The sequence below is a fragment of the Sinocyclocheilus anshuiensis genome, unplaced genomic scaffold (genome assembly GCF_001515605.1).
Source record: "Sinocyclocheilus anshuiensis isolate Anshui unplaced genomic scaffold, SAMN03320099.WGS_v1.1 scaffold1605, whole genome shotgun sequence".
Classification (NCBI taxonomy): Eukaryota; Metazoa; Chordata; class Actinopteri; order Cypriniformes; family Cyprinidae; genus Sinocyclocheilus; species Sinocyclocheilus anshuiensis.
In genome coordinates, this window is record NW_015536551.1 from 54,738 (window position 1) to 66,799 (window position 12,062).

At 36.9% G+C, this 12,062-nt stretch overlaps 1 protein-coding gene across 1 annotated transcript in view; it reads right to left on the reverse strand.

The window, feature by feature from the left end:
* The window catches only part of LOC107700851 (regulatory-associated protein of mTOR-like), a 102,331-nt gene that overhangs the window by 38,481 nt on the left and 51,788 nt on the right, over positions 1-12,062 (reverse strand). Inside the window, exons 4-5 of the mRNA XM_016502678.1 lie at positions 3,915-4,073; positions 1,534-1,680 (exon numbers count right to left, since the gene is read on the reverse strand). Of these exons, the coding sequence (XP_016358164.1) occupies positions 1,534-1,680; positions 3,915-4,073 (306 nt within the window). The remainder of the gene's footprint in view (positions 1-1,533; positions 1,681-3,914; positions 4,074-12,062) is intronic.

A 12,062-nucleotide genomic window follows, 5' to 3' on the forward strand; every position in this document is an offset into this window, starting at 1 on the left:
AGTAGAATAAGACAAATAAGTTACCAATCATATGAAATTTGTATTAATAAAAATTCATTTGTACAGAGGTGGCACAGAACACAAAACGTTTAATGAGGCTCAAAGGTGGCATGAGTGCAATCAAATTCATACATTCATGTGGAGATTAATGTTTTAAATATACAATTTTGAATACAGAAATATTAAATGATTTAAATAAGTGAAATTATACGCAAAAAATTAAACTAAATCCACCAGCAGGTGGCGGCAATTCACTGATTTTATCACTGAATCATTCATTCAATTGATTTGTTCAAACTGCTGATTCATTCAGGAATGAAGCAAGTGACTGTCTTTATGAATGGGTAATCATGAATCACTGACTCACTAGATTTGTTCAAAAACACACTTTCATTGAATGAATGAAACTCAGCTGTGTTTGCTTCCAGATGCGCAGCAGCTGAGCTGCTACTATATTTGGAATTATTTTAGTTGAAGAAAGAGCAAAATCAGGCAGTACTTGTTTATTGAACTGTTGTATTAAATCAATATCACATTTGCAAACTCCCTTAATAACTATTAAAAGTTGTCACTCTCCTTATCGCGATCTGTGGGCACACAGAAAATAAGAGCGCGCGAGTGAGTTCTCAAGACTCAAAAGCACGTGCAAATGATATGTTCTGTCATCTGTCATCACGTTATAAGCGCGGCACCTGCGGGAATAAGACAAAGTCCCTTTAAGGGCATTCTATAGTCTTTGGAATGAGTAGAATTGTTATTAATAGCCGCAATCCCGTGCCGAACTTCAAGTTCTGCTCTGTGTTCTCTGCTAATAACCCGACTGTGAATGATGCGAGCGGCATCACTATGTTGTCACTGAGAAGCTGCAGGATGATTTTTGGTGTGCCAGTGTTCTGACAAATAATGCTACCTATCAGATTACGCTACCAACACTGTATTTATCCTACTGAAAGGGTAGGTTTAGGGTTGGGGTAGGTGTACATGTTAATAAAGCCTCGCACCTTATTAATATCATGCTGGAAGCAAAATCTGATAGGTAGCCCTTTTCGCTATCGAATTATGCTACCATCTGTTTTAATGGGAGGTAGCAAAATCTGACAGGGTAGCACACCGGCAGAACAACAACAACAAAGCGCTACATGTTTCTTTTCCCCTCATTTTTTCCAATTGACGGAAATCTGTCATAGACTTGCTGCAATTAACGGAAATCCGTCGTAGCGACGGAGAACTTTAATCCCTGTTAACTACTTTTAATATACTGAAAAGTTTTTTTGTTTTTTTTTTGCCTTTTTGCCCTTTTTTGAGCTTGAGAGACAGAATCACCACCCACTCCCATTTAAAGGGAATGAACTGAGGAAGCATAATTGCCTTGTTCTTTTGACATAGGCTATAAGAGGTCATTGTACTACAAAAACATCCTGTAAGTTAACTCAAAACTTTCTCATTAGTCTAAAAAAAAAAGCCAGTTCTATCAAACCTCTATTATATAGTGTTTGTGTGTGTGTGTGTGTGTGTGTGTGTAATATCACACACCTCCAGCTCCTGCTCCCTCTGCAATGCAAACTGTTTGAATGACTTGACAATGATCCCTGCATTCGAGCAGTCGTACACGAAGATGGAGGGACTTCCCATCCACGTCTGTAGGTCATAGATGGAGAGTGGGATGTACTGTGTGTAGTTCTGAAAGAGAGAGAGAATGAAAGATATTATTTTTGACCAGTGGCGATTAAAGCTTGCATGGTGCCGTGAGCGAACCACCCCATCTGCCACCCCTAAATAAGATTTGCTTGTATATATGTAACCCTGGACCACAAAACCAGTCATAAGTCGCACTGGTATATTTGTAGCAATAGCCAAAAATAAATTTTATGGATCAAAATTATCGATCAGTTCTGGCTGACACAGGGATATCTTTGATTCTAAATTTGATAGTGACTTTGTTAGGCAAGCCATCAAATAAAACCTCTGTGCTAGAGACAAAATGATCCTTGATGTATTCTCTCTGTCAGTGAATGGCTTACTTGTTTCGCAATGCAATGAGCAATTCGGTAACAATTCAGTAGCATTATTTTTAGGTCTAACAAAAACATGGAGAGTGCTGGTTTGCTTTTCATAATAGGACACTGCGCATCTGATGGACTCTGCCCTGTCTACCTGATCTTTAAAGGATTTCTCGTGTTTAGTTTCAAAGTGGCGCTTAACATTTTCTAAACATAAAGTGCAAACAGCATGGTCTTTTTGAAAAATAAAATCATATTCTTCTCTCCAAGATGGCTCAAATAAACGAACGTCAATTTTTGCTTTCTTTTGTGTCGCCATTGTCAACTGCGCCTGGATTTCAGTACCGCGGTGAGCGCAAACTGCACACTCAAACTGTACACGTGACGACGTCTACAGCACAGTGAAAGCTATAACTAATTAAATATGTAAAGTTTATTAAGGATTATTAGGTTATTTTTCACACGAATCCGACCAGGACATTTCTTGAAAAACAAATAATATTAATTTTGTAACCAAATATAGCATTCATCTGCATGTGCTTGGCTTGCCATTGATTTTCCCTCAGCGTGCCAAAAATGGGACGTGTGTCTGGTTGCCGACCCCTGATATACTGTACAGCAAAAGCATTAATAAAGTGAGTGATATTACATTTGTTTAAAAAAAATACATTCTATATTACAAAATCACATTTTACTGTCTGGTTATGTAAGCTAGTTGGTCAGACAAAGGAATGCTGCTGCTCTATGTATAATTGCATAGCATAAGTGATATATAAGCAATTATACATATCATATCTGCATAGATAGCGTTTATCTTTTCACATTTCGCCTCTTCTTTTTTTCCCAATTTGGACTCCTGATGGCTTACCTTCCAACTCTCCCTGATTAAGTCACTTTAGTGAAACTGACTTGAAATAAAAAATAAAAATGAAATAAAGTGAATAACGTGAAAAAGAAAAGTGTCGTTGCGGCATTAAATTTAGACCTGCCCATGCTGCATATTTCTTTTTATGCATTTATTTTAACAGTGGCACACATTATAACCAATCACAAACGATTATGTTTGAGCTTATGAATGCAGTGGCCAATCAGAGGTGTTCAGAGGAGTCATTGCTGAAACGCTTGTTTTGTTCAATGTGTGCGCTCGCTGACTGAATTTTGCACTCTCGCGAATTCTCACATCAGAAACAACCAAGTGCAGATGTACGTGCGATGCAAGCAAGAGATTCATTTCACAGTGTAGACAGCTTCAGTGATTATAATGTGAGTTTTTTTGAGAGTGCTTAAATGCGCGCTAGACTTAAGTCATTGATCATGTTCTATATGATCAATTAAATGTTCTTTGTTCGATTTCTGTATATAATGTATTCGCTGTTTGAATAACAACAAAATGAAAGCATAACTTACAGTGTTTTTATTCAATTAATTTGTGATCATCTTACAAATTCAGCAGTATTAAAAATATTTTATGACACGACACCCGTATTTGCTACTCGCAGACTTGTTTGTAATGTGCATAGTAAGGCTAAACATAAGTCTACTGGGCGCACACACAGAGTCCCGTCCAGGTTAATTGACCCACATGGTGACACCATATTTTATAAAAAAAAAAAAAAAAACTGATCACGTATTCTGCTTTTTTTTCTTGTGCAGGCACCCCGTTCCGCCCCTGGCAAGATGCCGTTCTAAGCGGTTGCCCATGTCGCCCATACTTAAATCTGTCACTGTTTTTGACAACTCAACAACTCAGTTCATGCCCAAAACTAACTCATTAAATTCATTTTAATTTAAGAACTTAAGGAGAGTACAAGAGTACAAACTACTGTGGTTAACTGCTGTGCAGAGAGATTGAAATAAGTTTACTATTCAGCACTGCTCACTAAACCCATTTTTTCCTGGTTCTTTTTACCTTACCTTGTTGAAGACCCAGATCTCTCCATTGACAGTGGGTCGAGGCACTCCATGGCCATTATAATGAAAGAGAACACGTTCCTCCTTGGCATTTCTCCGCAGTGAAGTACACAATTTCTTCACCTCGTCAACTGTAGGATCCAAACTCTGCTTATAGCGGGCCTGGAAGAGAGAGGATATTAGATAACAATGACATCCAGTGAAAACATTAATGAAGGAGTATGTCAGTGCAGCTCTCAAAATATCTGAGAACTCCAGATATAATATAAAAATGAGCATTAAAACAGATTGAAAGTCATCAACCCTTACAAATTAATCTACTTTAAAGTAAACAGTACAGAAAATCTGCTATTTTCAGGCCATTTTCAAGATTATTTGTATTGATAAATGTGCACACTTGACTGAAGAATTAAAAAAAAGAGATAAAAAGAGATCTAAATATTTTTTTCTCCCCGTTTTAATATATATGCATTTTATTTAATATGTATATTTTTTATTTCAGTTAAATGGATAGAGAGAAGTAGAGTTCGTTTGTGTGCTGTATGCACTGCTACAGTCGCTTTCCACAACGAATAAAAGAAATAAATAAATACTTCAGTACCTGATTACCAAAAATTACAACACTCATGAATAAAATGACATTTTTGCTCAGTGATTCCAATACACCCCTGCGGTGAGCTACTTGAACTGGTGGGAGCAAAATTGGCCATGGCAAAAACTGGTGTACACTAGGGGTGTAACGGTACACAAACATGACGTGTCGGTACGTACCTCGGTTTTGAGGTCACAGTTTGGTATGGTTTTGGTTCAGCAGGAGAGGGAAAACTAAACATAAAATTGCTTTTTTAAAAATGTTTTTATTAAACAGTGATTTACTGAACAGACTGTTCTTTCTTTAAATAATTTCTAATTTTCTTAGGAATAAAAATCTACCCCAGTTTATGCTCTAAACTGTAGGGAGCCTTTTGACATTACTATAAGGTAAAGAAAAAATAAAAATAAAAAAATAAAAAATTAACAACAAAGCCCAAACTTAAATTTAATAACTATTTATTTTTAAATATAATAATCAACACTTAAATTAAAAAAAAAATTGTATGCAAACATGTAAATTGCACATAATGCAGTTTTAAATTAACTTCTAAATTACAAAATTTATAGCCTATATGTTGTTGAAATATTCATTTACACATTGGCTGTCATAACTTGTTTCATAACAGATTTATTTAAACATAAAATAATAAGACACCTCTGATAGGTAAAGTAAAATATAATGAGTATACGAAATGCTCTCCAGACTTAATTTCTCTAGCATACTAGCTGGCTGTGGACACTAATGACTTGCCTGAGGTAAATAAATTGCTACGTGTCAAGCTGTTTTATTGATGTCTTTTCGCGGTTGAAACACTGATTGAGCGATTACATGAGGCATGCAATGTTTATTTCATGTTAAAACTAGTAGTAAAGAGGAAGGAATGATAATTTGTAATTTATTTATGATAATTTATTTACTCTCCATTTATGACTGTTTGTGCTACTGCTGCTGTGTGTGTGTGTGTGTGAACAGAGAGTATGGATAATAAGAAGAGAAGGGAATGACTGTAAAAGCAGGACAAAAAAAAGTTAAAATTAGGAAATATAAATACCCAGTTAAATATGTGACTATTATTCACTGCACTGACAGATCTATCTAACATTATGTTTATATTACTCTTATTTTATTTATTTATTTTTAATTTTGCCCAAGAACATTTATTTAATATGAAGTTTACACTTCACTGGTGTGGCTCAAAATCTCAGAAGAACTACAAACTTTATAACAATGGAATAATACAATAGAAATTTGATCATCACAGAGGAGGCAAAAATTGTATGTGCCATGTGTGAGAAAGGGAGAATGATGCAATGTGAAACGCCTCATTCTTTCACTGTCCTCTCCAGCTGGTGTAAGCATTTGTGTGTGTGTGTGTGTGTGTGTGTGTGTGTGTGTGGTATTACATAACTCCGAGTGAATGAGAGATAGTGTTTGGGAGAGTGTTAAGGAATTGTGTTTAGAGCTGTTTATATCACAGCCTCATGTCCCGACATACACTACAGGTCAGTGGACTGTTGTGTGAGTGTGTGTAGATTTTGCCTAGATTGGAGGGACCAGATGCCTCCACAAGGATAGGCAATTGTGAAATCACCTACAATGTTGGGCCAGCACGAACCCCCCACCCCCACCCGCCACTAAATAATGTGTTAATGAAAATGTAAAAAGGTTTTGTGAGGGTTAGGGGATAGAAAATAACTCATGATCAAGCTGAGTTAATGTCTTAGATAAGGACTTTACAACTGAGGACCGGAAGTCCTTCAGCATCCAAGTCAGACATGCCCATTCTTAGAGAGACCAAATGTTGTCCTCCATCTGGCACAGAAATAAAACAAACAAGATGATGTGGAGACATCACACTACCCAATCATTTAGTGGTAGGCCTTTCCATTACTTAGGGTGATGATACACAGGACAACTTTTTGAGCAACTTTGCCGGGCAACTTTTTTTGAGCAGTGTTGCTTGGGCACTTTCCCACTGAGAATGGGTAGCACATTTCTATCTAGATAATTTGGTCGTGGGCCCTGGTTGTCCGGCAACATTGCTCAAAAAAGTTGCCCTATGTATCATCAGCCTTATAATATCAGATGTGTAATAAATTCAGTGGTCCACTCCAAAGACAATTATTCTGCTTATCCATAGTTAACCATTTTCAGGTATGTCCTTAAAACACTCCTCTGTGAAGAACTATTTTCTTATGCCATCCATTAAGCATCTTGCTACAAACACCGCGAGCTATCATTACTAGGGCTTGCAGTGACTAAACAATCTATCACCATTCAATGTTGTCCTCTAATTAGATTGAAAAACCGGCATTCCATGAGTCTTGACTTTTTTCATTTGTTTCACTGATTGCCTGTGTTCCACACAGGCTGCCATCTGTGTGATGCTCGGAGACACACAACGGTTGATCCTGCTTTGGCTTCTTTTGGAATTATTTTCATTGACAGAGCAACAATAAACAATAAACAATAGAAACAATATAATATGTCCATATTGTGGCTAAAATGTAAACTATTATTTTGCTTATTTGGTGTAATGAAATGTGTTTATGCGGTTTAAGGTTCAAAAAACACATTATTTTCCACATACTGTACATTATTGTTTCTCCTCTATGCCCCACCTTTCTGAAACGCATCGATTTTTACAAAGCTCATCGTTCTGAAAAGCGAGGTGTGCTCTGATTGGCCAGCTATCCAGTGCATTGTGATTGGCTGAATACCTCAAGCGTGTGAAGGAAATGTTACGCCCCTTACCATACTGTGATGCCGTGTTCCGGTGCGACGAGACAAAACCAATAAAACCCATTACAAACAAGGCATTTGTAGCATCCAGTGGGGACATAATTACTGATTATAATGATTTATACTGTCTTTTTACGCGTATACTTACAGGCTGAGAGTCTATTCAGACTAATTTAGTTAACATCAAAACACCAGCTAATGTGAATTCACGTTGTATTCATAACCAAATCTAATGAAGTCCACAGGAATGCACATAACTACACAAAGATCTCTAGATTTCAATCACAAAGTTTTACACATTTATACATCTTGCATGTTTATTTAATATTTCATCAAATCTAAGTATGAGTGTAGTACTATCATCAAAAAAAAGTCTGCAGATTCTGTCTGGGTCCTATTATATGCTTTTGAATATGAGATTTAGCCACTCCATTGTGGGAATGTTCAAAGATCACAGTGGGGTGAAAAGCTGGGTAATTGTGCAGCACTTGGAACAAATCAAATCACTCATTAAAAGCACTTTAGCTATGGAGCTTATAATATGACAAAGCTAATTGAATTTGTATTGTGTAAATTTTAATTACTGACAAGTGTCATTTAACAAAACTGAATATTATGTGGCATTTAACATACAGTCATGGCCAGAAGTTTTGGCAGTGACATAAATTTTGTGTTTTGCAAAGTTTGCTGCTTCAGTATTTGTAGATTATTTTACCACATGTTTCTATGGTATACTGAAAAACAATGCATATCATAAGTTTTAAAGGCTTTTATTGGCAAAAAATATAATGAGTCAATATTTTTGTTGATCCTTGTTCTTCATAACCTCTGCAATTCGCTCTGGCATGCTGGATATTAGCTTCTGGGCCAAATCCTGACTGATGGCGAGCCATTCTTGCCTTATTAGTTCTCATGCCTTATTAGTTCTCAGTTGATCACAATTTGTGGGCTTCTGCTTGTCCACTCGCCTTTTAAGGACTGACCACAGGTTCTCTATGGGATTGAGATCTGGGGAGTTGCCTGGCCACGGATCCAAAATTTCAATGTAATGATCTTCGAGCCACTTCTTTATCACTCTTGCTTTGTGACATGATGCTCCCTCATGCTGGAAAATGCACGGATCATCACCAAATTGCTCATGGATCGTTGGAAGAAGTCGCTCTTGCAGGACGTTTTGATACCATTCTTTATTCATGGCAGTGTTTTTGGGCAGAATTATGAGAGAGCCCACTCCCTTGGTTGAAAAGCATCTCCACACATGGTCTCAGCATGCTTCACTGTTGGCACAACACATGACTCATGGTAGCGTTCACTTTTTCTTCTCCGAACAATCGATTTTCCAGATGTCCCAAACAGTCGGAAGGGAGCCTTCATCAGAGAAATAAGTTTGCACCAGTCTTCTGCTGTCCAATCCTTCTTGACGTTGTTCTTGGAGAGAAGTGGCTTCTTTGCTGCCCTTCTTGACACCAGGCCGTTGTCCAAAAGTCTTGGCCTCACTGTGCATGCAGATGCTCTCACACCAACCTGCTGCCATTCCTGAGCAAGCTCTGCACTGGTGGTGACACGATTCCGTAGGAGGAGGATGGTCTTGGCACTTGCTGGACACTCTGGGACGTCCTGAGGACTTCTTCACTGCAGTCGAACCTCTCTCCTTGAAGTTCTTGATGATCCGGTAAATGGTTCAACAACACAATGATTGGAAGTGCTTCTTCCCTCCTTTTTTGCAATCAGTCTGCTCTTACAATCTATTTAGTATGATAGTGATTTTACCTGACTAGTACTCATTCGCATTTTCAATGATTAGTCAATTAATGTTAGCTGGTCATTTTGTGTCAGGATCAAAAAACAGTGAAATTTGTTTTTTGTTTTGTTTTTTTGTGAAAAGTACATTTTTTGGCCAATGAAGTTTTAGCAATTATTTAAAATGCATCTGATCACTCTACACAATAATCTAGAAACAATGTGAATGAACACCACAACAGCTTAAGCAGAAAACTTTGCAAAACACAAAATTTGTCACTGCCAAAACTTTTGGCCATGACTGTAGTTCTGAATTTGATTTTTTTTAACTTGAATATTAAACATTTGAAATTTAACACAACTGAATGCTTTTATGGCAGAGTTTTATAGACTTGTATTTTCAAACACCAATTTTTTTGTTCTGAAATCTTAGACAGCAAATATCCAGTTTTTAAAAATACAGCTTCAAGAATTCAAGATGAAGAGGAAATTCGGAACATTAAATTCAATATTCTAAAATTCAATACGCAGAAATTCAGATCATACATAAAGTAGGTCAGCGGTAATCCACAGGGAAGAGTAGATGATCTCCGAAAAGTCAAACGAAGCATTTTGGCCAATTAGTAGTTTTCTGGCGTGAGCATGCGGTTCAAGATCTACCTGATCATGAATCGCCCAGAGGTAGCCTAAGTGATTCTTAAACATTTATGGTTTATATACTTATATATAAGGTTAGCATTCTCAGCATGTGAAACATTTGTCTAAGCAGTCTCTGGTGGTCTCTTTAAAGTATATGTGGTGTGATAGTGATCAGCATGCCACCATGTCTGCACAGGATGCGAGCGAAAGCAAAAAAGACAGTAGAGCCCATTGATTATAATCAGTGATATTTCCTACACTGGATGCGGCGTGGAGCAACACTATACGGACACGACTGCTTGAAGCGACAAAGTGCCCGTTGCACCAACACTGGATGCGGCGCAACACTATACGGACACGACTGCCTGAAGCGACAAAGCGCCCGCTGCAAAGAGCTTGGACTACGTCAGGAATAACAGGGAATCCGTTTGCTGTTGGGAATTTCGCATTCAGTGTAGACAGTATTGATTATAATAAATAGGTTCTGCTTTCTTTTGTCGTGACACGTCTCACTGCTCGCATCCAGTCTAGACACGGTGTAAGTGTCATACATAAGTCTGTTATTAATGCAGTTTTGCTTCATTCATTCTGTGATTGGATTCCATGCTGATGTTTGTAAACTATTTTGAGCTGAAGGCATTGTGAACAAACATTACAGTTTAACCATAACCTTTCATTTCAGGTTAATAGCCTAAAATACACATTAGGGATGCACGATATTGGATTTTTGCCAATATCTGATATGCCGATATTTTTCAACTAATTTTGGCCGATAGCCGATGCCGATATATTTCCCTTTGTTTGGAAACACCAAGTCTCTCCTGTGTGGAAATTATAAGCTAATTATTTTTAATTTTGCTTAGTTTTTAACAAGAACTTATTTGTTAGAATTAAATAAACAATAATGAAGTTCTTTTATAATAATAGTACATTGAAGCTTTGAAAATAACTATAAATAAACTGCTATCAATTGCTGCATTTTTTTTTCAGAACGATGCAGCATTAACCATAACATTTTATTTTAAGATTTAACATTTGTAGATGGTCTAAAGCAAAAGAGTAGTAAAAATTCTGTAAATCTTTTAGAGATCATAATTTGTTTAAAAAATATAACATATTACACATTAATGCATAAATCACTATATATAGAATTATTAATTTACAAGTGTCATGTCTGTGAACAGTGACTCCAATCACTATTCAGGCAAAACTTTGCTTCAAGAATGAGCCACACTGCTGACATGATCTAATTGCTACACACCCTGAGCACATGTGAGTTAATGTATTCCTCTTATCGGCAAGACATATCGGCATAATCTTTCTTATCAGGCCGATGCCGATATTTACATTTAAAGCCATTATCGGCCGATTCCGATATCAGTCCGATAATATCATGCATCCCTAATACACACTTCAAGTGGAACACACCTCTTCACTCTCGCGTGTCACGTGACCGAGTGTAATCGCAGCCTCTGCGATTGAAAAATCGCGTTTTCTCATATCGCGATATTATCGCAAATGCAATTAATCGTTCAGCCCTACTTTCTGTACGATCTGAATTTCTGCGTTTTTAATTTTAGAATATTTAATTTGATGTTCCGAATTTCCTCTTCATCTTGAAAACTTGAAGCTGCATTTTTAAAAACTGGATATTTGCAGTCTAAGATTTCAGAACAAAAAAAATTGCTGTTTGAAAATACATGTCTTTAGAACTCTGCCATAAAAATATTCAGGTGTGTTAAATTTCAAATGTTTAATATTCAAGTTTAAAAAAACTTTGTTAATTGCCACATAATATTCAGTTTTGTTAAATGACACTTGTCAATAATTAAAATTTACACAATACTAATTCAATTAGTTTTGTCATATTATAAGCTCCATATTAAGCGGGACTGTGACCATGCTGTCTCTCCATGTAATTGGCTGGACAGTTAGTTCAAGTGTGTGAGTGAGTCAGAAGCTGTTAAAGCGACAGGTTTGAACCAGATGAGGGTCAGGATTGAAAGACACGTCACCTCCTGTCCTCCTGTCCAAATCTGTGAGGAGTCACACTTCCTCACACATATACACACAGGAGCTGTATCCTTGGCAGTTAAATAATGTGACTGTTTCTGTGACTAAGTGACATTATTATGCAACTGGATGGAGTCCGAAAGCAATCAGTTTGTGTTAGGTGATGAGAGCCAGAGAAATGAAAGACTGATATAAAAAAACACAAAAACACTATGCTTATCAGATGATTGTGTAACACCACAGCAGGACGGATGCTCAACTGAAGAGGATGTGATACGAACATGAGCATTCCATATCATACAAAATGAAAATAAATAAATAAATATATTATATATATATATATATCACTGCACATACACACAGTTGTGTTAAACCAAGAGAGATACTATAAAGAACACTCTGGTAAAGAAAAAAGTAACTTC